Source organism: Centruroides sculpturatus, unplaced genomic scaffold, assembly GCF_000671375.1.
Source record: "Centruroides sculpturatus isolate CEXI.00-Female unplaced genomic scaffold, Cexi_2.0 scaffold338, whole genome shotgun sequence".
NCBI classification, from domain to species: Eukaryota; Metazoa; Arthropoda; class Arachnida; order Scorpiones; family Buthidae; genus Centruroides; species Centruroides sculpturatus.
Genome location: NW_019384628.1, coordinates 188,876 through 216,244, shown reverse-complemented (window position 1 = coordinate 216,244; position 27,369 = coordinate 188,876). Strand labels below are relative to the sequence as shown.

Here is a 27,369-nt window from a genome sequence, read left to right as displayed (position 1 = left end):
CACTGTCATCATCCTTAATCTTGAGAACAGTGTTAGATAGATGAAAGTCAAGTCCAGATATGAAAAGCTTAGGTGCAGTAGGCCTCAATTAACTATACAAAGTGAGTTTTTATTTTTCCAAAATAATGAGATCCATTTAAGTTACTTCATTGTCTCAAGATAAAAAAAACTCACCCTGTATAAGTATTTCCAGTCTAGAGGGAAGTCAAGTGATTTCAATTCAAAATTTTTCCCCGAATGGAGTTAGATAGTTCACTGGCATGATACTGTTGTTATCAGGAAAAGTAAGATGTATGGGGCAAGACACTACTAATTTGTAACGAAGAACATATACAGTATTTTAAATTAAATAAATTAAGAAAATGATTAAAAATTGCAGCCTGGCATTGTGACAATGTCGCAAAAAATTCAATGCTCAATTATTATTCTATTTTTAGAAATAAGTTTCTCTAAATACATTTCTCTAATTTGCATTCAAAATTTTCCATTTATTAAAATTCTGTGTTTTGCAAAGATTTATTACAGTTTATTATTGTAAATTTACCTCCCAAGATATAAGTAAACCATTTTTTGTTATCCCAACTTTCTGGTTTTCTCCTATTGCCACAGTTGTTATTTCGGTATCAGACATAGGAAGAGGAAGAAGAAATGGAGTCAAAACACTGTCACCCCAACAATAGATTCGTGAGGAAGACATCTGAGACATATATTTTGCATTATGTGCAGAACAGTCTTATGAATAAAAATTATCAAAGAAAAATAATTAATTTGAAAACTTATATTTAATAATAAATAAAATAACAGTTTCTTTACCTAAATTATCTGTAACACTTCCAGCTTGTTTAATTGAATTTTGTTTAGAAGAATTATTTCTATAACAGAAATAATTAATACATTAGTAAAAGAAAATTAAATGAAATCCAGAGAAAAAACAAAAATGATTAAATTTACTTTCCAATACTTGATAAAGAACCAATTGTAACGTATAGACTAAAAATGGGAGTTATCATAATTGGATACGCCATTATTTGATTGATTGTTGGACGTTTATTTGGATCCGTGTCGAGCAGAGTCAGGAGAAGTTTCCGCAACTCTTTACTGTAGTGTTCGGCTACAGGAGCGAAAGAGCCGCGAATTATTTTCATCACAAGTGCGGGCAAATTCTGCAGACAAGAATCAAATAAATATACATTTTAATTAATAATTAATCTTACTAAATATAAATTACTAAAAATCTTCATATAATTACTCACGGTTGCTTCAAAAGGTCGTTTTAAAGTTAATAATTCATACAGAGTGCAACCAAGAGCCCAAATATCACTTTTTTGATTATATCTTGCTTTGGTCAAGATAAATGCATAATTATAGTAAATAGGACTAAATACCAGTTACAAATATTTTTATAGGAATTATTTAGAAATTGCAAATAACATTAAATTACTAATTTCATTTAATAAATTTATAATTATAAATCTAATAATATTTCTATTTATATGTTAAAGATACGGTTTTCCTTCACAGAGCTCAGGCGAAATATAACAAGGCGTTCCAACAACCTAAAATTTTGAAAAACATAATTCAAATATATCTTATTACAAATTAATTAGTAACATAAGGTCTGTTTTCATATTTATCTACACTTCTTGCAGGCCAGTTTATAACTTTTATATTATTGTTTTTGAACCATGATTTTGTAGATTTTGAGTTGTGTATAGGTGCATTGTCCTGCTGGAAAGTCCAATTTGAGCAACAATAATGGGTCAGCTTCTGCTAAATGATCACAGAGCATGTTTTGGTAATCCTCTGAATTCATTTTCTGGGCTATAAATGCTAATTCTGTTGTTCTGTTAGAGGCAAAACCATCCCATATCATCATTGATCCATGATTTAAAAATATCTCTTGCTGTTTTCTTAAATCATGTCAGTAATAGGCACAACAATCCGAGCCATACAGATTAAACTTCTTCTCATCACTAAACAGTATTTCAATCCATTCATTGCTCCAGCTCATGTATTTTCATTTATATGTTAAAGATACGGTTTTCCTTCACAGAGCTCGGGCGAAATATAACAAGGCGTTCCAACAACCTAAAATTTTGAAAAACATAATTCAAATATATCTTATTACAAATTAATTAGTAACATATAACATATTGATTTATAGCCCAATTATATCTTCCTTGTTTGTATTGATGTTAAGTACCTTTCTTTCTGTATTTTAGAATAGACAATTAACGCCAAGCCCTCTATATAATTATATGCATTCAAGGCAAGTCTATTTCCTTCTTTAATTTCCTATTGAGGAATTCCTATCAATTTTTTGGCATAACTCAACACTATTTGTCTACATGTCCAAGATATCAGTTTAGGTTTGGGTCCTGTCTTCCTTTTTAAAATGTCCTTTCTCTATCATCATGATTAATAATCACCTAAGTTAATTTTTGTCTGTTAATAAGTGCAACAATTTCCATTACTGATTTTCCTGCTGATTTATATAGATCAATTGGTCCCTGTTCATAAAGGAATAAAATTTTTGTTCTCCCCATATTTAAAACTGCAGTTCATACACAGATCCTTAGGATAGCTGCCTCTAATTTGCACATTACGTACATAATATTGTCATATTTTAGTTTAATTTGTGGAAAGTAGTAACTGTCTGGGTAAATTTGAAACAGTTTATTTTGATACATTTCTGTTTTTGATATTTGTAAAGCAAAAGTACTATATGTTTTTTTTTTTCTTAATCATTTATTATATTAAGTTAAACCTTAGTAAATAAATGTTTTGTGAGAACCTGGGCTAGTATTTTTGTAATTTCAATGATCTTAATCTTTATTTATTTATATTTTTGCATAAAAATTATATAAGATTATTTTATTTAGACTTGAACTGACAAATTCAACAGAGGAAGTTTGCAAGATTTTCCAACAATTAACATTTTTTTTGTGGATGACACATCCTCCCAATAAAAACTACTCATCAAATGAAATCTCACAAAAAAATTGGAGATTGGATTAACTGCCAATTATCTCACCAAATTGGAGCATCAGTATAGTGGGGGAGATCTCAAATAAAAAGAAAGGGAAAAGAAGGTCGGAGAGACTTTGCCTGCCCATTTTTGAAGTGTGTGCTCATAGCCACTGTGTTCCACTGCCAATCTTCCTGATTTTCATTGGACCTTAGCTGCAACAAACTACAAACAATCGTCATGGATATTACATTTTCCGGACGTTTGGATTCAAAACTCATCACACCTAAGCTTTCCCCTCTTCCAGATGTCCAATCAAACATTACAGATCCAAGTATTTATCAATCCACTTGTGCAATTGTAAACATTCTCTCTCAGATAGGAGTGCATAAATGTTTACTCTCTCCCTTCCCTCTATTTCCATTTTTCTTTGTAAATTTTACATTCTTAAAATAGAAATATTTATTGTTTTAGGGTTAAATGCATAATGGAATGCATCATTTGTGGTGTGCCATCTCTCAACTCCCTTTCCTGCCCCAAGCCCATTCATTCCCTCATATGTGACCAGTTGCGTGATAATTATTCAGAAAGTTCTCATGCACCTAAAGTCACAGATGGTGTTGGTCCTAACTTGGGCATTGCCAATGTAACAGTCACTGTTTTGTATAAATTGGATTTAAAAAATGCACCAATTTCATTATTAAGTTGGTATTGATAGGTTTTCAGATAAATATGAAACAGACCTTAAATATATAGTGTAAGTACAAGTAAATATAACTGTAATATGTAAATATTACAATTATATTTAGAAAATTAACAAATGCAATAAAAATTAATTTTGATCATTGTAAATCAGATATTACTACTAAGTACAAAATATTAGGTAATCAAAGGATGAACTCACAGGGTTCATCCTTTGATTACCTAATATTTTGTACTTAGTATTTTGTATCAAGAAGTATGAAGAAGTTGCTGCTATATGCCATCTATTTCTAAGTGTAGTGAAGTATTTGAATAACTAGAAATGTTTTATATTTCTGAACAGAGAATTTTACAGTGGACAATTATATGAAGGAAAATGATCAAACAATAAAGTGACACAGTTAATGTGAAAATATCCAAATCATCTATTTCTCCAAATATTTATGTTTAATAACTTTAATAAGCAGAAGTCCTTAGTGTCTATATGAGAAAAAAATTTTTTTCAAGATATATGGGAATGCTTAGAAGCAAATTCTACAATTATATGAAAAAGCTCAATTATTTTACAGTTCTTGTTTATATAAAACAAATCAGATTTTGGCATTATAAAATTAAGAGTAGAGCTTATTATTTATATAGAGTTTCAAATGTTATCTCTCAGGTCCTCACTAAATAAATATTCAAAATTTTAGTGTTTCTTATGATGTGTAGCAAGGCAGTAACATTCACAGCCAGCTTGTCACATTGCTGAATCTTACACTACCACTCATGAGTTTGGCATGCCTTTCAATTAATCACTTGGTAGAAGAATCTCTATGCTACTATTATAGATAAAAATGCTAAGTATTCATTTGCTTTTTATCAACAACAAAAATGTTACAAATTCTTGTTAATGAGCTATTAATGATATAAGAGTTTTATCTTAAAAAAATGTTAATTTCTCAATTCTCCATCTACAATGTTAATTACTTTTCATAAAAATGTACAGGACAGCCATATATGATTATCCTGATTACAATTTATTACAAAATTTTTATTCGTATTGGTAAATTAACAAATTAACAACATATGAACATCTTGTGACATGTAGTACGTGAAGGAAATAGTCAAGCTCTCTACATAATTTTCTAACATCTGTAAAATGATGCATTCAATTACAAATGACATTCTCTCTAAATTTTTCTATATCTGGAATGACTACATACACCAAAGCTTTAACATATCAACAAAGAAAAATATCTATGGTGCCCTAGTGACCTTGAAACCATGAAATATGCCCAACGCTGTGTATCCAACAGTTCAGAAATGTCTCGTCCAAAGTGAACACCCTATTATAGTATATAATGTTTAAAAATGTATTTTTATATACTGTAGTAATGTTTTCTTTTAACAAAAAATAATTTTTTATTGCTTCATATATATATTTTACAAATGATCTAACAATAATTGGATGAGATGATTTTTGAATTACTAACTTTCATAAACATATCGAAACATTGAATATCTGTTAATTATTATAAATTTACTTCCAGAGACAACTGTTGGACACTGGAGTGGGAAAGAAGATCGAGACAAACTTTTACACATGAACAACAGTGAATTTACCAAACACTGTACTGGCCATAGTTTCAATTTTATCATCCCATCTGGGATGACAAAACCGGATGCCTCAGAAAAGATATTTCACACAAAAAAGATTATGAGTTTATGTTGTCTTTGGTTTTGATGGGTAAAGAGGTGGTTAGCTAAAGCAGGATTAAAAACAACAAATCTTGTGGAATAAAAATTCTGTTTTAAAAAACAATCTGTTTATGTAAAAGGGTAGTTAGCTTAGAGTGGTCACATGGAAAGGTTTCATTGTATTGTGCTACCTCATACTTCAAGCAACTCTAACTTTGAATGCTTCATGAGTTCAAACTGCATACACAATGAAAACATTTATTCAAAGTGTAAACACTATCTGTTGTGTATCAAAGTCATCTTTCACTCTCAAGTCACACTCAATGTTTTTGGTAGTGCTGCCACCTTTTCAAAATCGTTGACCCAGATGGCAGATGAGGTTTGTTCAAACAGAAGTTCCTGACGCATGTGCAATGTCATTCTGCATTGCGAAGAATAACATGCAATGCATGCCGGTTCTAAATCAGTTACAGGGAGGGACTAGGGAGACTTGGGTGGGAGTAATGTAAGTAACTAAATTAAGAAAAAACAATTACAGATGACTTAGCTCTATTGGATATTGGAGACGTGTATGAATACAAATTGTACAAGAAAAAAAAAAAAATGGACAGTGAGTCGATTCCCGGACTGTCCAGGTGAAACCAGACAGGTGGTAACACTAGTTTTTGGGGCCTTCTTTGCTTTAATTTTAGTGCATTTGGTTATATAGATTGTGGGTTATAGGTGATTTTTAACAAAATCTTCCTACAATTCTTTTTTGTTGACAGCTTTTGAGCACCATGTACATTTTGTATCCTTTAGTTCAAAATTTCCAGAATGGAACTTAAAACCACATTTGACATGTTCAAAGTGTAGGTGCATCTTCCCCATACATATTATATATTACTATTTGTACAACATTATATCCTTTCTGAAACTCAAAGCAGAACATGTCTGATATGCTTTTGATCAGTAGAAATTTCAACTCTACTTTATTCAAATAAATGTGAATAAAAAGTTTAAAATAAGCTCTGAACAAAGAATACAATCTCACATTAGCAATAATAAGTTATAATTATAACAGTTGTGAAATTTATCATATGTCTGTGTTAAGTAGCAGCTGTCTAAAATATGGCAAAACTTTTTATTCAACCCAATATAACTTTTACTTATTAACCATTGCATCCTAGAGGCTTGAGGAAGCAAAAAAAGATCACAAGAAGAGTTGTAATATAAACAATTGAGGTGAAAACAACATTGTGAAGCATGAAAGTGTACTGTATTGTATATGTGTCCCAGATGGAAGTGTATAATCTACATGTGCAGACATATATACCATTGACTTTGTCATTTTATACAACTAGTAAATGCAATTTTCATTTTATTATACATTATTCATGTATTTTATTTATTTATTTTCACATTTTAATTTATTATTAGGTCATTTCAATGTGTTATTTTTACCTTAAATTATGTGTATTTGCTGTTTCAAGTTTCTCTATAGGTATTAACAATACCCATTTCAATAAACTAAAACAGCAGTTTAGGATCAAGAATGGATTAATTGACTTTCAATTATTTCTAATGGAAAAAATTAATTTGAATTTCAAATGATTCATGGAATGAATTAAATTCAAAGTAAAGACACCACTGTCTTTACTTTTAGAATTTAGATCAACTTTGAATTACTACATCCTAATACTCTTAAATTATAAACAGATAAAGAAGTGGATTTAATAGGAAGCAACATTATACTTTGGTTGCATTACTTGTTTCTTAAATAATAAACCTCCTTAAAATCCAACATATAAAAACATCCATGCTGAAGGAGAAATGGTTTGTTTTATCAGAGCATGGATTTAACCATGCTCTGACAAAACAACACTTTGTCAAACTCAAACAATCACAGTTTGACAAAGTGTTGTTGTTTTGCCAGAACATGGATTCAATTTCTACTTTCAGATGGATGTTTTCATATGTTCAAATTTAATATGAATATTTAGTACCTTAACAAACTTTAACAATCACAAAGTTTGTTAATATATTAAAATTATAAATTATAATGAAAACTTAACTGATTTTGGCAGTTCTTTAGGCAGAGAAAGACACACAAATCTAATTATGTAAAGCTGAAAAAAAAAAGGATTCTTTCTTTCTGTCACTGTATGCCAAAAATGGCCACTAGGGGCACCCTACCTATTATTTAAATTAACAATAAATTTAGTATATTATTATTTGATGCAGTTTTTTGCATTTTTAGCTGCATTTTAGTAGGTACACCATGAGAAATTCAGTATATTATTATTTTTATTTGTAATAGGAATTTAATGTTTATACCATAGAATGACACTGCTGCTGCTAAAACACCCACAAGTTCCCAGGCTACTAGAAGGATTAGAAGTACAAAATAATCTAATAATCTTAATCTTTGTTGTTGTTTTTTGCCCGGGCAACGCCAGGCTCATCTGCTGGTCAATTATAAAGTATTATTTTGTTTTTCAAGTTAGTTTATTGACTTTGGATATTTTTAAAGTTACTTCCCTAATAAACTAAATATAAACATCCCAAATGGAAATTTAGATACATTATATTACATCAATTTTTCAGAAATTTACATTACCATTTCTTTTATTTCTATCCATGTGTCAGAAATCAGAATTAAAAATTTGAGACCAGTTTAATATTAATATGCAAAATTCATACTAAAAAAATTAGTAAATATATATATATATATATATAACTTACTGTATAAGCTTTACTTTTGCTGCTCAAAATTTTTGATATTCCAAAATCACCTATTTTAATGACATTCTTTTTTTCACTTAAAAGAATATTATGAGATTTTAAATCTCTGTGAAGAATTTGTTGAGAATGGACGTGATGTAGAGCCAAAACTATTTGAGAGAAATAATATAAAACTTCCTGAAATTAAAGAAAATATAATAAATTATTTATTATAAAAACAAATATCATTAACAAATTCATTTTCTCTAACATTTTTTAGTTACTTATTGAAATATATTCTCAAGTTCATATGTTCTTATTTCCTTAAACCTGTGCCAGTTTCACAATCAGTTTGCCCCCTGTGAAACATTTTGGTACATCTCGCATGTTTTAATTGGGTAGGTGTATCAACTTAGTGAGTGAGAATTATCTTGTCACCTTCATAAATACAAACAGTGCAACTGCATTACAAATGAATGGTGGTACTGGTTGGATGGTCAAGGCAGTTAAAGCATCACCTGCCTGGAATTTAATTAGGTAATTAAAAAATCTTAGAAATTATTCTGAGATGCCTCATCCCTCACCACCCAGTTGCCCCATTGTGGGTCTGGTCAAACCCACAATGGGTCACACAAAAGGCCCTCTCTGTGTCCGTAGGGCAAATTAAATTTGAAAGAATAATACTTATAGTGACTTGTTATATGCAACTATTAGGAAGGAAAAAAATTATTTGATTATTCCGTGTTAACTGTTTTTTGCAGGTCCCCCTTTGTTGTGGCATCATTAAGCAATTGCTTGTGATACAAGAGATGAAACAAACACTATCACCAACCTTTCAATTATTGATCAGTTCTGTCCTGTCTAACTAAATTGAATTTGATAGCTCAAGTATGCATCAATAATTGAAAGGTTAGAAGCAATAATTGTTTTAGTTTCATTAGGAACAATTATGCACTGCCATGTAGTTAAAACAATACTACTATATACAGGGTTCTTACTCAAATCTTTGTTTTAAATTCCATGACTTTCCCTGAACAACTTTGTACAAATTGCCAACCTTTATGTCCATTATAGTACATCACATTGACAAAATAAAACAGCATATGACCTACTATGCAAATATGCTATTGCTTCTTCAATTTTTAAATTAGTTATTTTTTCTAATTGACAGTTACATAATTTTTATAATTGCTGAATAATTAAAATTAAAAATAAAATGTTTTATTAAATTAAAATTGTTTATCCTGTTATTAATCCACAACCATAAATCCATGTGGCTTTGAATAAAAATAAAGAGCCATTATTTATTATTCATTAACAAATCTTGCATAATCCATGTACAAATGTATGTATTTATTAAATTTATCTCTTAATAAATTTTCCAAACTTTATTATAAAATATTAATCAACTGGGAAAATAATGATAAATAATACCTTTTAAATTAAAATTATTTATCATTTTTTGTACTTTATAATTTTTTTTATCAGTTCATTAACATCTGTTGTAAAACTGAGAGTGTAAAAGGTAATTGTGAGAGATTCATAGAGTCAAAATATTTCAAAAAAATTTTTAATCGATGTTCGATTATTAAGAATATTACAGACTTTTCTCCAAAATTCACAATACTGCATAATTAATACATCTGTGTTAAAATTTACAAATGACAATTGATATTGCCATATATTATATTTGGGACTTAGTTTGATCCNTCATCCTTAATCTTGAGAACAGTGTTAGATAGATGAAAGTCAAGTCCAGATATGAAAAGCTTAGGTGCAGTAGGCCTCAATTAACTATACAAAGTGAGTTTTTATTTTTCCAAAATAATGAGATCCATTTAAGTTACTTCATTGTCTCAAGATAAAAAAAACTCACCCTGTATAAGTATTTCCAGTCTAGAGGGAAGTCAAGTGATTTCAATTCAAAATTTTTCCCCGAATGGAGTTAGATAGTTCACTGGCATGATACTGTTGTTATCAGGAAAAGTAAGATGTATGGGGCAAGACACTACTAATTTGTAACGAAGAACATATACAGTATTTTAAATTAAATAAATTAAGAAAATGATTAAAAATTGCAGCCTGGCATTGTGACAATGTCGCAAAAAATTCAATGCTCAATTATTATTCTATTTTTAGAAATAAGTTTCTCTAAATACATTTCTCTAATTTGCATTCAAAATTTTCCATTTATTAAAATTCTGTGTTTTGCAAAGATTTATTACAGTTTATTATTGTAAATTTACCTCCCAAGATATAAGTAAACCATTTTTTGTTATCCCAACTTTCTGGTTTTCTCCTATTGCCACAGTTGTTATTTCGGTATCAGACATAGGAAGAGGAAGAAGAAATGGAGTCAAAACACTGTCACCCCAACAATAGATTCGTGAGGAAGACATCTGAGACATATATTTTGCATTATGTGCAGAACAGTCTTATGAATAAAAATTATCAAAGAAAAATAATTAATTTGAAAACTTATATTTAATAATAAATAAAATAACAGTTTCTTTACCTAAATTATCTGTAACACTTCCAGCTTGTTTAATTGCATTTTGTTTAGAAGAATTATTTCTATAACAGAAATAATTAATACATTAGTAAAAGAAAATTAAATGAAATCCAGAGAAAAAACAAAAATGATTAAATTTACTTTCCAATACTTGATAAAGAACCAATTGTAACGTATAGACTAAAAATGGGAGTTATCATAATTGGATACGCCATTATTTGATTGATTGTTGGACGTTTATTTGGATCCGTGTCGAGCAGAGTCAGGAGAAGTTTCCGCAACTCTTTACTGTAGTGTTCGGCTACAGGAGCGAAAGAGCCGCGAATTATTTTCATCACAAGTGCGGGCAAATTCTGCAGACAAGAATCAAATAAATATATATTTTAATTAATAATTAATCTTACTAAATATAAATTACTAAAAATCTTCATATAATTACTCACGGTTGCTTCAAAAGGTCGTTTTAAAGTTAATAATTCATACAGAGTGCAACCAAGAGCCCAAATATCACTTTTTTGATTATATCTTGCTTTGGTCAAGATAAATGCATAATTATAGTAAATAGGACTAAATACCAGTTACAAATATTTTTATAGGAATTATTTAGAAATTGCAAATAACATTAAATTACTAATTTCATTTAATAAATTTATAATTATAAATCTAATAATATTTCTATTTATATGTTAAAGATACGGTTTTCCTTCACAGAGCTCGGGCGAAATATAACAAGGCGTTCCAACAACCTAAAATTTTGAAAAACATAATTCAAATATATCTTATTACAAATTAATTAGTAACATAAGGTCTGTTTTCATATTTATCTACACTTCTTGCAGGCCAGTTTATAACTTTTATATTATTGTTTTTGAACCATGATTTTGTAGATTTTGAGTTGTGTATAGGTGCATTGTCCTGCTGGAAAGTCCAATTTGAGCAACAATAATGGGTCAGCTTCTGCTAAATGATCACAGAGCATGTTTTGGTAATCCTCTGAATTCATTTTCTGGGCTATAAATGCTAATTCTGTTGTTCTGTTAGAGGCAAAACCATCCCATATCATCATTGATCCATGATTTAAAAATATCTCTTGCTGTTTTCTTAAATCATGTCAGTAATAGGCACAACAATCCGAGCCATACAGATTAAACTTCTTCTCATCACTAAACAGTATTTCAATCCATTCATTGCTCCAGCTCATGTATTTTCATTTATATGTTAAAGATACGGTTTTCCTTCACAGAGCTCGGGCGAAATATAACAAGGCGTTCCAACAACCTAAAATTTTGAAAAACATAATTCAAATATATCTTATTACAAATTAATTAGTAACATATAACATATTGATTTATAGCCCAATTATATCTTCCTTGTTTGTATTGATGTTAAGTACCTTTCTTTCTGTATTTTAGAATAGACAATTAACGCCAAGCCCTCTATATAATTATATGCATTCAAGGCAAGTCTATTTCCTTCTTTAATTTCCTATTGAGGAATTCCTATCAATTTTTTGGCATAACTCAACACTATTTGTCTACATGTCCAAGATATCAGTTTAGGTTTGGGTCCTGTCTTCCTTTTTAAAATGTCCTTTCTCTATCATCATGATTAATAATCACCTAAGTTAATTTTTGTCTGTTAATAAGTGCAACAATTTCCATTACTGATTTTCCTGCTGATTTATATAGATCAATTGGTCCCTGTTCATAAAGGAATAAAATTTTTGTTCTCCCCATATTTAAAACTGCAGTTCATACACAGATCCTTAGGATAGCTGCCTCTAATTTGCACATTACGTACATAATATTGTCATATTTTAGTTTAATTTGTGGAAAGTAGTAACTGTCTGGGTAAATTTGAAACAGTTTATTTTGATACATTTCTGTTTTTGATATTTGTAAAGCAAAAGTACTATATGTTTTTTTTTTTCTTAATCATTTATTATATTAAGTTAAACCTTAGTAAATAAATGTTTTGTGAGAACCTGGGCTAGTATTTTTGTAATTTCAATGATCTTAATCTTTATTTATTTATATTTTTGCATAAAAATTATATAAGATTATTTTATTTAGACTTGAACTGACAAATTCAACAGAGGAAGTTTGCAAGATTTTCCAACAATTAACATTTTTTTTGTGGATGACACATCCTCCAAATAAAAACTACTCATCAAATGAAATCTCACAAAAAAATTGGAGATTGGATTAACTGCCAATTATCTCACCAAATTGGAGCATCAGTATAGTGGGGGAGATCTCAAATAAAAAGAAAGGGAAAAGAAGGTCGGAGAGACTTTGCCTGCCCATTTTTGAAGTGTGTGCTCATAGCCACTGTGTTCCACTGCCAATCTTCCTGATTTTCATTGGACCTTAGCTGCAACAAACTACAAACAATCGTCATGGATATTACATTTTCCGGACGTTTGGATTCAAAACTCATCACACCTAAGCTTTCCCCTCTTCCAGATGTCCAATCAAACATTACAGATCCAAGTATTTATCAATCCACTTGTGCAATTGTAAACATTCTCTCTCAGATAGGAGTGCATAAATGTTTACTCTCTCCCTTCCCTCTATTTCCATTTTTCTTTGTAAATTTTACATTCTTAAAATAGAAATATTTATTGTTTTAGGGTTAAATGCATAATGGAATGCATCATTTGTGGTGTGCCATCTCTCAACTCCCTTTCCTGCCCCAAGCCCATTCATTCCCTCATATGTGACCAGTTGCGTGATAATTATTCAGAAAGTTCTCATGCACCTAAAGTCACAGATGGTGTTGGTCCTAACTTGGGCATTGCCAATGTAACAGTCACTGTTTTGTATAAATTGGATTTAAAAAATGCACCAATTTCATTATTAAGTTGGTATTGATAGGTTTTCAGATAAATATGAAACAGACCTTAAATATATAGTGTAAGTACAAGTAAATATAACTGTAATATGTAAATATTACAATTATATTTAGAAAATTAACAAATGCAATAAAAATTAATTTTGATCATTGTAAATCAGATATTACTACTAAGTACAAAATATTAGGTAATCAAAGGATGAACTCACAGGGTTCATCCTTTGATTACCTAATATTTTGTACTTAGTATTTTGTATCAAGAAGTATGAAGAAGTTGCTGCTATATGCCATCTATTTCTAAGTGTAGTGAAGTATTTGAATAACTAGAAATGTTTTATATTTCTGAACAGAGAATTTTACAGTGGACAATTATATGAAGGAAAATGATCAAACAATAAAGTGACACAGTTAATGTGAAAATATCCAAATCATCTATTTCTCCAAATATTTATGTTTAATAACTTTAATAAGCAGAAGTCCTTAGTGTCTATATGAGAAAAAAATTTTTTTCAAGATATACGGGAATGCTTAGAAGCAAATTCTACAATTATATGAAAAAGCTCAATTATTTTACAGTTCTTGTTTATATAAAACAAATCAGATTTTGGCATTATAAAATTAAGAGTAGAGCTTATTATTTATATAGAGTTTCAAATGTTATCTCTCAGGTCCTCACTAAATAAATATTCAAAATTTTAGTGTTTCTTATGATGTGTAGCAAGGCAGTAACATTCACAGCCAGCTTGTCACATTGCTGAATCTTACACTACCACTCATGAGTTTGGCATGCCTTTCAATTAATCACTTGGTAGAAGAATCTCTATGCTACTATTATAGATAAAAATGCTAAGTATTCATTTGCTTTTTATCAACAACAAAAATGTTACAAATTCTTGTTAATGAGCTATTAATGATATAAGAGTTTTATCTTAAAAAAATGTTAATTTCTCAATTCTCCATCTACAATGTTAATTACTTTTCATAAAAATGTACAGGACAGCCATATATGATTATCCTGATTACAATTTATTACAAAATTTTTATTCGTATTGGTAAATTAACAAATTAACAACATATGAACATCTTGTGACATGTAGTACGTGAAGGAAATAGTCAAGCTCTCTACATAATTTTCTAACATCTGTAAAATGATGCATTCAATTACAAATGACATTCTCTCTAAATTTTTCTATATCTGGAATGACTACATACACCAAAGCTTTAACATATCAACAAAGAAAAATATCTATGGTGCCCTAGTGACCTTGAAACCATGAAATATGCCCAACGCTGTGTATCCAACAGTTCAGAAATGTCTCGTCCAAAGTGAACACCCTATTATAGTATATAATGTTTAAAAATGTATTTTTATATACTGTAGTAATGTTTTCTTTTAACAAAAAATAATTTTTTATTGCTTCATATATATATTTTACAAATGATCTAACAATAATTGGATGAGATGATTTTTGAATTACTAACTTTCATAAACATATCGAAACATTGAATATCTGTTAATTATTATAAATTTACTTCCAGAGACAACTGTTGGACACTGGAGTGGGAAAGAAGATCGAGACAAACTTTTACACATGAACAACAGTGAATTTACCAAACACTGTACTGGCCATAGTTTCAATTTTATCATCCCATCTGGGATGACAAAACCGGATGCCTCAGAAAAGATATTTCACACAAAAAAGATTATGAGTTTATGTTGTCTTTGGTTTTGATGGGTAAAGAGGTGGTTAGCTAAAGCAGGATTAAAAACAACAAATCTTGTGGAATAAAAATTCTGTTTTAAAAAACAATCTGTTTATGTAAAAGGGTAGTTAGCTTAGAGTGGTCACATGGAAAGGTTTCATTGTATTGTGCTACCTCATACTTCAAGCAACTCTAACTTTGAATGCTTCATGAGTTCAAACTGCATACACAATGAAAACATTTATTCAAAGTGTAAACACTATCTGTTGTGTATCAAAGTCATCTTTCACTCTCAAGTCACACTCAATGTTTTTGGTAGTGCTGCCACCTTTTCAAAATCGTTGACCCAGATGGCAGATGAGGTTTGTTCAAACAGAAGTTCCTGACGCATGTGCAATGTCATTCTGCATTGCGAAGAATAACATGCAATGCATGCCGGTTCTAAATCAGTTACAGGGAGGGACTAGGGAGACTTGGGTGGGAGTAATGTAAGTAACTAAATTAAGAAAAAACAATTACAGATGACTTAGCTCTATTGGATATTGGAGACGTGTATGAATACAAATTGTACAAGAAAAAAAAAAAAATGGACAGTGAGTCGATTCCCGGACTGTCCAGGTGAAACCAGACAGGTGGTAACACTAGTTTTTGGGGCCTTCTTTGCTTTAATTTTAGTGCATTTGGTTATATAGATTGTGGGTTATAGGTGATTTTTAACAAAATCTTCCTACAATTCTTTTTTGTTGACAGCTTTTGAGCACCATGTACATTTTGTATCCTTTAGTTCAAAATTTCCAGAATGGAACTTAAAACCACATTTGACATGTTCAAAGTGTAGGTGCATCTTCCCCATACATATTATATATTACTATTTGTACAACATTATATCCTTTCTGAAACTCAAAGCAGAACATGTCTGATATGCTTTTGATCAGTAGAAATTTCAACTCTACTTTATTCAAATAAATGTGAATAAAAAGTTTAAAATAAGCTCTGAACAAAGAATACAATCTCACATTAGCAATAATAAGTTATAATTATAACAGTTGTGAAATTTATCATATGTCTGTGTTAAGTAGCAGCTGTCTAAAATATGGCAAAACTTTTTATTCAACCCAATATAACTTTTACTTATTAACCATTGCATCCTAGAGGCTTGAGGAAGCAAAAAAAGATCACAAGAAGAGTTGTAATATAAACAATTGAGGTGAAAACAACATTGTGAAGCATGAAAGTGTACTGTATTGTATATGTGTCCCAGATGGAAGTGTATAATCTACATGTGCAGACATATATACCATTGACTTTGTCATTTTATACAACTAGTAAATGCAATTTTCATTTTATTATACATTATTCATGTATTTTATTTATTTATTTTCACATTTTAATTTATTATTAGGTCATTTCAATGTGTTATTTTTACCTTAAATTATGTGTATTTGCTGTTTCAAGTTTCTCTATAGGTATTAACAATACCCATTTCAATAAACTAAAACAGCAGTTTAGGATCAAGAATGGATTAATTGACTTTCAATTATTTCTAATGGAAAAAATTAATTTGAATTTCAAATGATTCATGGAATGAATTAAATTCAAAGTAAAGACACCACTGTCTTTACTTTTAGAATTTAGATCAACTTTGAATTACTACATCCTAATACTCTTAAATTATAAACAGATAAAGAAGTGGATTTAATAGGAAGCAACATTATACTTTGGTTGCATTACTTGTTTCTTAAATAATAAACCTCCTTAAAATCCAACATATAAAAACATCCATGCTGAAGGAGAAATGGTTTGTTTTATCAGAGCATGGATTTAACCATGCTCTGACAAAACAACACTTTGTCAAACTCAAACAATCACAGTTTGACAAAGTGTTGTTGTTTTGCCAGAACATGGATTCAATTTCTACTTTCAGATGGATGTTTTCATATGTTCAAATTTAATATGAATATTTAGTACCTTAACAAACTTTAACAATCACAAAGTTTGTTAATATATTAAAATTATAAATTATAATGAAAACTTAACTGATTTTGGCAGTTCTTTAGGCAGAGAAAGACACACAAATCTAATTATGTAAAGCTGAAAAAAAAAAGGATTCTTTCTTTCTGTCACTGTATGCCAAAAATGGCCACTAGGGGCACCCTACCTATTATTTAAATTAACAATAAATTTAGTATATTATTATTTGATGCAGTTTTTTGCATTTTTAGCTGCATTTTAGTAGGTACACCATGAGAAATTCAGTATATTATTATTTTTATTTGTAATAGGAATTTAATGTTTATACCATAGAATGACACTGCTGCTGCTAAAACACCCACAAGTTCCCAGGCTACTAGAAGGATTAGAAGTACAAAATAATCTAATAATCTTAATCTTTGTTGTTGTTTTTTGCCCGGGCAACGCCAGGCTCATCTGCTGGTCAATTATAAAGTATTATTTTGTTTTTCAAGTTAGTTTATTGACTTTGGATATTTTTAAAGTTACTTCCCTAATAAACTAAATATAAACATCCCAAATGGAAATTTAGATACATTATATTACATCAATTTTTCAGAAATTTACATTACCATTTCTTTTATTTCTATCCATGTGTCAGAAATCAGAATTAAAAATTTGAGACCAGTTTAATATTAATATGCAAAATTCATACTAAAAAAATTAGTAAATATATATATATATATATATAACTTACTGTATAAGCTTTACTTTTGCTGCTCAAAATTTTTGATATTCCAAAATCACCTATTTTAATGACATTCTTTTTTTCACTTAAAAGAATATTATGAGATTTTAAATCTCTGTGAAGAATTTGTTGAGAATGGACGTGATGTAGAGCCAAAACTATTTGAGAGAAATAATATAAAACTTCCTGAAATTAAAGAAAATATAATAAATTATTTATTATAAAAACAAATATCATTAACAAATTCATTTTCTCTAACATTTTTTAGTTACTTATTGAAATATATTCTCAAGTTCATATGTTCTTATTTCCTTAAACCTGTGCCAGTTTCACAATCAGTTTGCCCCCTGTGAAACATTTTGGTACATCTCGCATGTTTTAATTGGGTAGGTGTATCAACTTAGTGAGTGAGAATTATCTTGTCACCTTCATAAATACAAACAGTGCAACTGCATTACAAATGAATGGTGGTACTGGTTGGATGGTCAAGGCAGTTAAAGCATCACCTGCCTGGAATTTAATTAGGTAATTAAAAAATCTTAGAAATTATTCTGAGATGCCTCATCCCTCACCACCCAGTTGCCCCATTGTGGGTCTGGTCAAACCCACAATGGGTCACACAAAAGGCCCTCTCTGTGTCCGTAGGGCAAATTAAATTTGAAAGAATAATACTTATAGTGACTTGTTATATGCAACTATTAGGAAGGAAAAAAATTATTTGATTATTCCGTGTTAACTGTTTTTTGCAGGTCCCCCTTTGTTGTGGCATCATTAAGCAATTGCTTGTGATACAAGAGATGAAACAAACACTATCACCAACCTTTCAATTATTGATCAGTTCTGTCCTGTCTAACTAAATTGAATTTGATAGCTCAAGTATGCATCAATAATTGAAAGGTTAGAAGCAATAATTGTTTTAGTTTCATTAGGAACAATTATGCACTGCCATGTAGTTAAAACAATACTACTATATACAGGGTTCTTACTCAAATCTTTGTTTTAAATTCCATGACTTTCCCTGAACAACTTTGTACAAATTGCCAACCTTTATGTCCATTATAGTACATCACATTGACAAAATAAAACAGCATATGACCTACTATGCAAATATGCTATTGCTTCTTCAATTTTTAAATTAGTTATTTTTTCTAATTGACAGTTACATAATTTTTATAATTGCTGAATAATTAAAATTAAAAATAAAATGTTTTATTAAATTAAAATTGTTTATCCTGTTATTAATCCACAACCATAAATCCATGTGGCTTTGAATAAAAATAAAGAGCCATTATTTATTATTCATTAACAAATCTTGCATAATCCATGTACAAATGTATGTATTTATTAAATTTATCTCTTAATAAATTTTCCAAACTTTATTATAAAATATTAATCAACTGGGAAAATAATGATAAATAATACCTTTTAAATTAAAATTATTTATCATTTTTTGTACTTTATAATTTTTTTTATCAGTTCATTAACATCTGTTGTAAAACTGAGAGTGTAAAAGGTAATTGTGAGAGATTCATAGAGTCAAAATATTTCAAAAAAATTTTTAATTGATGTTCGATTATTAAGAATATTACAGACTTTTCTCCAAAATTCACAATACTGCATAATTAATACATCTGTGTTAAAATTTACAAATGACAATTGATATTGCCATATATTATATTTGGGACTTAGTTTGATCCCCTGGCATTTTGCAATGCGCTCTCAGAGAGGAGAGCATTGCAAAATGCATTTTATAATTCTTCACATAAATGATATTAGTTTTTAAAATTAATTTGCACTATCAGCAAAAAGAAGTAAATGTATGTAATACAGTAGAGCCTCGATTATCCGACTCAATTGGGGACTGGGGTTGATCGGATAACTGAAAAAACAGATAACCGAAAAATATGAAAAAATACATTATTAGTATAGTATATTAGTATATCCCATGTAATTAGTATATTAGTATATCGATATTAACCTACTTTGCGTTGAATTTTCATCAATGTTAAGCATAACAAAAATTTTTTAAAATAATAATCGTCGTTATTGTATCATTAAAAATTAGAAAGTTAAGCCTCATTTAAATCCTGGCCCCCTTTCATGGTCGAGCCAGTGTTGCCAGCTAAAACACGTAAATATAATGTTAAAGTAGCCAAGACATAGCCAAATATTGTAGCGCCACATCACTAGCGGACATTTGAATTTGCCGACTAGAACGGTCGGTTAACCGATGTGACGGTTGATTGAGGGTGGTCGGATAATCGATGCTCTACTGTAATTACATAAACATTAAACAAAATAAAAAAAAATAAAAAAAAAACACAAAGTGATTACAATTTATAAGGTCTGATTTTGATTGATTTTAAAATACAATCTTACAATGCAATAGAATAATAAGTAAAAAAAATGTAAAAATTAAAATTAAATTTTGACTGATGGAATGTATTTTGATAAATAAAATATAAATATAAAATATGTCAAAGCTACAAAATTGTCTTTGTGTTCTGTTTAACAATAGAACACATTAACATTAACAGGGTTCTGACATAAAATTATGTTAAGAACTGTTTTATGGATATTTTATGTCTATATTGATATATTCATTTATAAAAATTTGTTACAGAAAGTTACTGTAAACCTGCCAAAGAAGAACCATCAGTACAACACAAAAACACAAGTACACAAAACAAAAACAGAGTGTACACGTGAAAATAAAGATATTTTGTTTTGATTTTTCTGACTGAGTTCTCTATTTGCTATAGGAAACTACACTAGTGTAATAAGTCCTATTAATACACAAAGTCCAAAGTAGACAAGGATAAAAACAGAAATCAATAAAAGTACATAGAGGTAAAAAAAGAATGAACATGAAGACAATTTTGTAGCTTCAATATACTTTTTTTATTTATAATTTGATGTAAAAATTAAAATTAACTCATTTGATATGGTTTGCAAAGTTTAACAAACTGGTTAAGAATTTGGTCTTTAGGTATAGTAACAAAAAAAATTGATGAATAGCACTTGTGTATTCTACAAATTTCTATTATACATACCTCACACAATATGCCAACATTTCACTGTAATGGTTTTAATATTCTTATTATCAACAGTACATCTTTGTTTAAATTGTAAAAGAAAAACTTCTTCCAGTTTTTAAAAAACTGTATTAATTACATGTCTTTAAGAACAAAATACCCCAATGGCATGCATTAACCTAGTGTTTCTCAAACTTCACTTTCTGGTAGACCTGGTTAATAAATTTTAATGTGCCATTTATCTAATTTGCATAGTTTCCTATCAATATATTTGCCTAGACCACAGGGATCTGTGGATCACACATTGTCAAGAAAATCTGCTATTCGAACTACCTCTATCACCTGGACAAGAAAATTTCTACTATTTGGCACCACACAATGTGCAAAATTTTCAGTGATTTTGGATAATGCTTTCAATGATATCAAATAAAGAAGTTAAGTATCTGAGTGGATAGATGTATGGGAGAAGGCAATGCAACACCTGGAAATCTTGCAGGAGGGATGGCACTGAATTCAATTTTATTTCTATAAATCAACATATTGCATTAAGTTTATAATTGTATATTCTATCCTATGATGATGAAAACATGTGCTTAAATTAAAACATTCTTTTAATCTAAAATATTTATTAACTTATCAGTTTAGTGTTGCAGGGAAAATTGTATGATAAGCCTACTTACTTGTATATGATTTAATTTGAATTTTCCAAACTATGTACTAGTAATTATTAATTGGCTTATAAATTATGGTTTTATTTTGTATGCAATAATTTTTGGGGAAATTTGGGTCCTGAAAATATTCTGCATGCCTTTTCATAAGCTACATTGTACTACATTACTTCTTGCTGTCTGCAGATGGTATACTTGGTCTACTTTATTGTGAACTTGCTTACCCGTCGCGCATTGCTGCGATCTCAGAAGAAAGGAAATTCAAGCAAACTCGTTATGATAAAATTCAATTTACATTTTATTATTTTTATTGAAACTTATTATTATTATTCATTTTCATCGGGAAAACATTTCAAAGTGTCGTTTCAATTCTATTTATTTATTGGAGTGCTTGTGGATACACGATATTTTTTGTTTTTCCGTCTGGTGCGTACACGAATAAATCGGAAGGTTTTCCGACGCGTGAGCCGGCCACATACAGTTGTCCATGCGAGAAGCACGGATTCTCCAAATTTAGCCCACACACTTGCAGCGATTGTCAGAAGTGCGATATTCCCCATTTTTATATATTTTTTTTAATCCTTTATAATTTTAATTATTTAATTGCTCCTTCCTCTCTTCCTTGGCATGTTGTGAAATTTCTGATAGTTGGATAATAAACCGTTTTATTGTAATTTGTCTTTTTAAATTATTTTGAGTCGATATTAAAATTTGGAAAAGGGGGATACCTAGATCGGTAAAATACGCGAATTTCTTCCTACAACTTCGGTTGTTGTTCGGGGTACAGTTAAGGTTTTAACGAAGTTCGAGCGAATACATAATTAGCAAAAAAAAGTTGAAATAAAGTGATTAAACAAAAATTATTACAAATATCGTAAATAACAGTTCACAAATGCATATATAGAGATATTTTTTGAAATAGGGGGAAATGGTCTTCACAATTTGAAATCGATCGAACACACTGTCTCGATACACTCGTATAAACGCGCGCCATCTATCGTGGGTTAAATGTATTATGCCAGAAACCTTCGCGGGAGTGTATTAAAAAACTTTCCTAAGTTTTATGGCAATCGTACTATGCCACAAACCTGCGTGAGAGTATATTAAACAACTTCCCAAAGTTTCATGGCAATCGGATAAACGGTGTGGTAATGCATGAAGGACATAAGACAGACACACAGACACACACACAGACATACATTCATTTTTATATATATAGATAAAAAGAATCAACAAGGTAGCCAAGGAGACAAAGTCCCTGACTTTTTCCAAACACTAATAAAAATCCCTGACTTTCCAGGACTTTTTCTTCTTCAATTTAATCAAAATAACTATATTTTGATTAAAGTATTAAAAAATTGCTTATTTTCAACAATTTCACACAAGTGGAAATTACAATAATATAAATTGTTCATTCTGAAACTTCAAAAAAATTTGATTCCAAATTCTTTGAGAGAATATTTCATATTCATTCAAATGTTTTATATTATGCTTTTTGCCATTAAAACTAAACTTTTGACTGTCCAAAATCTTTCCATTATTCTGTGTTTTTCAGAAATAATATTCTAATAAAGCAACCAATGTGAATATTACATTTACTAATTGAAATTGTTAGTACACACAAAAAGAACTAAATATTATTATTATTTTGAGTAAATTATTCTGACACTGTTTTTAATAATAATAGAATCTTAGTACAAGTACATAGAGGAAAATGATATCATTTCATTTCAAGGTAAGACAGAATATTAAGTAATATATAATCCTATCAACAACTGAATAAAATGTTTCAGTTCTTGATGTAATCTAAAATAACTAAATGATAGTTTATAACATTACACTATTTGATATTAATAAAACAACAACAAAGATATAAACGAATTTCGTCATTCTTATGTAAATACAAAATAAGCACAATTAAATGCCTACGAATTTTTAAAATATTAGGATAATTTGTGAAGATAACTGGTACAATTTTAATTTATATTCATTAGTGTTGATGATATCTTGAGATTTTTCAATGATTATAATATTGGATTGTTTGAAAAGTAATTTCGTTTTTTTACCATCAGAGGAATTAGTTGTATTTTACCTGCCAATTTCATTTGAAACCAAATTGTCATTATATATTTTGACAGTGGACATTTCAAGGCTTATTTGTAAAAAATTCTGTTTGAATCTGTGCAATTGTTTTTTTTCTTTTTTTTTTTATGTCCCATCAAATATGGAAAATCGAAGCAAATGAAAAGCAGTATTTTCAGCATATTTTGCTTTTTTATTACTATATAAATAAATATGTTGTTTAAGTAAGAAAAAAATTGTGTGACATGTATGGAGAAGATGTGTTGACAGAAAGACAGTGCCAAAACAGGTTCACAAAATTTTGTTCTGGCAATTTCGATATTGAAGATGCACCATATTCTAGAAGGCCAGTTGAAGCTGATGAAGACAAAATAAAGGTATTGATTGAAGCAAACCACTGAATAACAACACAAGAAATTGCTATGAGATTAAATTTGTTGAATTGAACAATTTATGATCACTTGAAACAACTTAATTTCATTTCAAAGCTCAATATATGGGTTCCACATGTTCTTAAAGAAAGAGATGCTCTCTTTGATGGGATTTTAAGGAAATTTTTTTTTCAGCTTCTACCAGACAATTCCACAACTGATTCAAAAGGGTACTGCCATCAAATGAACAAATTGAGTGATACCATCAACAGAAAAAGCCAGAACTGATCAAAAGAAAAGGTGTAGTGTTTCATTGTGATAATGCCAGACAACATACAAGTTTGGTAATTCATCTGAAGCTGTTACAGCTTGAATGGGATGTGTTACCACACTCACCATATTTGCCAGATCTGGCACTCTCTGATTATCTTTGGTTTGGTCTTTACAAAATTTTTTACATGGCAAAACATTTACTTCAAATGAGGATGTCAAAAATCACTGGATCAATTTTTTTGTAAGCAAAGATCAAAACTTTTATGAATGTTGAATCACGCTATTACCAGAAAGATGGCAATATGGTAACAGGTATTTGACCAAAACAATCAATATATAATTCNCAAATTTTATAAATTTGTGTTTTATTTTACATATTTTATATAAATTTATAAGTTTTTCACTATCATTACATACCTTAAAATTTTTGGATGTTCTTTTTACGACGACATGTTTAAGTAAAACAGAAATAAGACAACATGGTTTAAGAAGATTTAAAATTTATTTTTTTGTGTCAATGGGGAAGGATTTAAGTCCTGCAGCCCTATCCTTGGACCTGCCACCAATTTTAATGTTCTATTATTTTTTCAATCTAAGACACAAGCAAAAGTTTTCATTGATATGTTTGTATTTTTACTTTCATTTTATGTATTGTCAGTGCTGTTTTCTAACAAATTTTTCAAGCCCAAAACATTTAAAATATTACAATAATATATAACAACTGAATCTAAATAATTGTATTTGATATTCTAAATGAAAGTAGCAGTTTCTATTAAAATAGTTTTGTTTTCAGTTTCTGTTACTTTCATTTAAAACAGTTTTGTTTTCATTATACAGTGGTACCTCAGGATACAAACGCCCCGGGCAGCATAGAAAATTTTCAGGATATGACAATACACAATTTGCTTGCTAAAAGCAATTTTTAAATTGATGTTTTTAGACTAAAACCAAAATACATCTTTAACATGTAAAAATTGTAACTCATTAGAAGATAGCACCACCAAATACAAGAATTCAGAATAAAAATATGAATTATCTGCAATAAGTTGTTTGTTTTGTTTTACTTCAGCAACTTCAGATTGAAAAAATAGAAATAAAATTGCAAAATCAATTTCAATTAGTAGGGGGTCCAGAAGTATAGTCGACCCCCTATAACGCGGTAGATACGTTCCACTTTATAAGAATTTCACATTGTAGGAATCCTTAAATACATGAGCCAATCACAGCCCAGCACGTGTGCAGTTTATGGACTATGGCTGTTTGAAAGGTTTTCTTCCATAAAATTAATCGATTCTAGACTAATTTGACTCAACATTTCCAAAACACGTATAATTTTTTGGGAATAATCGGTATAAACAATGCTATAAACAAAAAAATTGTAGGATTGCATACTGAGTGTGCACTGTTCAATGACGCCATTGCTTAAGCTTGTTTTCGTCGCAGAGCAGCACACCAAATGGCGGGCGCATTTTCTGATAAGTTATTTTTCTGCGAAAAATTTGTTGAACTTTGGAGACATCATTAATAGAAATAATTTTTATGGCCGTTGAATAAGAAATGTTTCTTTCACAAGAAATGTATAAAATTACAGTACTGTATTAGACTTACAGTACTTAATTTAGGCCTATATATGTACAGACGATAGTAAACTCAACTTACCCACCTAAACTCTCCATAGCATGTAAGTCGGCTGCTTGTCCACTATTGGTCCAGATTCAACCAATCCTGTCGCAACACGAGTCGGTGATGACATTTTACCGCATTTTATGAGTCTCTGTTAGCATCTTTATACCAATTTTATTGCCACGATATACGAATCTGCATTATATGAACCTGCATTATAGGGGGTCTACTGTATATACAGTGGGTGATTGAATAATGAACAGTTTGGACTGCAAACAAATCAAACACTTTTGCAAAAGATTTTTATGTTCGGATAACGAATACCTCACAGAACAAACACAAGAAGCAACATAATACAGTGAATACCGATTGGTCTTCCCTTGTCTCCAGATGACAATTTGTAACCTTTAGGAGCGTGGGAGACATTGACATTGATACTCATCCCGATACTGATCGAATAGTATTCTTCCAAACTGAAACGCTCCCTTGTAATTTCAGCCTTTTGTTTACCTTTCTAACATAAAGAGAATTTTTTTTATAATCTTTGCAAGACTTTTGGGCACTTATTTTGTGTAGGTTTTTATTTTCAAAAGGTGAGAGTTTAACTGTTCTGTCAGATATTCGTTAACATTTCCGTTGCATATTTGTTAACGTAACACCAAATTTCAAATTTCATCTGGGCCTCACATTTACATAATTTTTTGTGCACTAGTTGATTTCTGTTCTCTGAATTTTTGTAAGTGCTTTTCTGAACTGTTTATTTAAAAAAAAGTGATAATATTATAGAGCCTAAAATGAGTGAAGTGTCAAGAACTGTGCTCAACATAGAAACCAAGCAAGAGATAATAGGCAGAGAGTGGGTAGATGATGTCTGATGTTGCTAGGCAGTATGGTTTGAATTGGTCTACAGCAGCACAATCTTAGCTAAGAAAGATATAATCAAGAAGATTCAAACAGCTAAAGAAGTAATGAAAATCACATCTGAAAAACAAAGAACATCGAAGAGCTCATAATGGAACCTGAAATTGATCTGACAACAAAAGAACTCTTGAATGAAGAACACCAAGAAACTCAATGTGATGCATTTTTTTTCTGAAAAAGAAGACGAAACAGGACTAATGCCAAGATCTTGCTATTAAGGATCTTTTGAAGAAGTGAGAGGATGTCAGAACAACAGTCTTAGAATGGCATCTAACCAGGTTGAAGTTTGAATGCCATTGGATTCCTACAACGACAATGCTATTAATTACTTCCGAAAATTCCTGGAGAAGAAAGAAAAGCAATTGACATTAGACAGATTCTTTAATGCCCCACAAATGGAAAAAAACATGACTGATAAAAATGCAAGACTATATATATATATGTGTATTTTATTATTACATATAATTAAATATAGTAAGGAATTATATAATTTTTTATTTATTTTTTTGGGATCTCCAGAATGAATTAATCAAATTCCCATAAAAATCTATAGTAAATTGATAATTGGTTAATGAA

At 29.7% G+C, this 27,369-nt stretch overlaps 1 protein-coding gene across 1 annotated transcript in view; it reads right to left on the bottom strand.

The window, feature by feature from the left end:
* Window positions 1-408: 408 nt before the first annotated feature.
* Window positions 409-27,369, bottom strand: part of LOC111625661 (serine/threonine-protein kinase Nek8-like) — a 35,293-nt gene continuing 8,332 nt past the window's right edge. The window contains exons 6-16 of the mRNA XM_023368873.1: window positions 17,830-18,006; window positions 11,794-11,843; window positions 11,009-11,090; window positions 10,707-10,918; window positions 10,569-10,627; window positions 10,300-10,487; window positions 1,507-1,556; window positions 1,254-1,335; window positions 952-1,163; window positions 814-872; window positions 409-732 (exon numbers count right to left, since the gene is read on the bottom strand). Coding sequence (XP_023224641.1) covers window positions 530-732; window positions 814-872; window positions 952-1,163; window positions 1,254-1,335; window positions 1,507-1,556; window positions 10,300-10,487; window positions 10,569-10,627; window positions 10,707-10,918; window positions 11,009-11,090; window positions 11,794-11,843; window positions 17,830-18,006 — 1,374 coding nt within the window. The 3' untranslated portion in view covers window positions 409-529. The remainder of the gene's footprint in view (window positions 733-813; window positions 873-951; window positions 1,164-1,253; window positions 1,336-1,506; window positions 1,557-10,299; window positions 10,488-10,568; window positions 10,628-10,706; window positions 10,919-11,008; window positions 11,091-11,793; window positions 11,844-17,829; window positions 18,007-27,369) is intronic.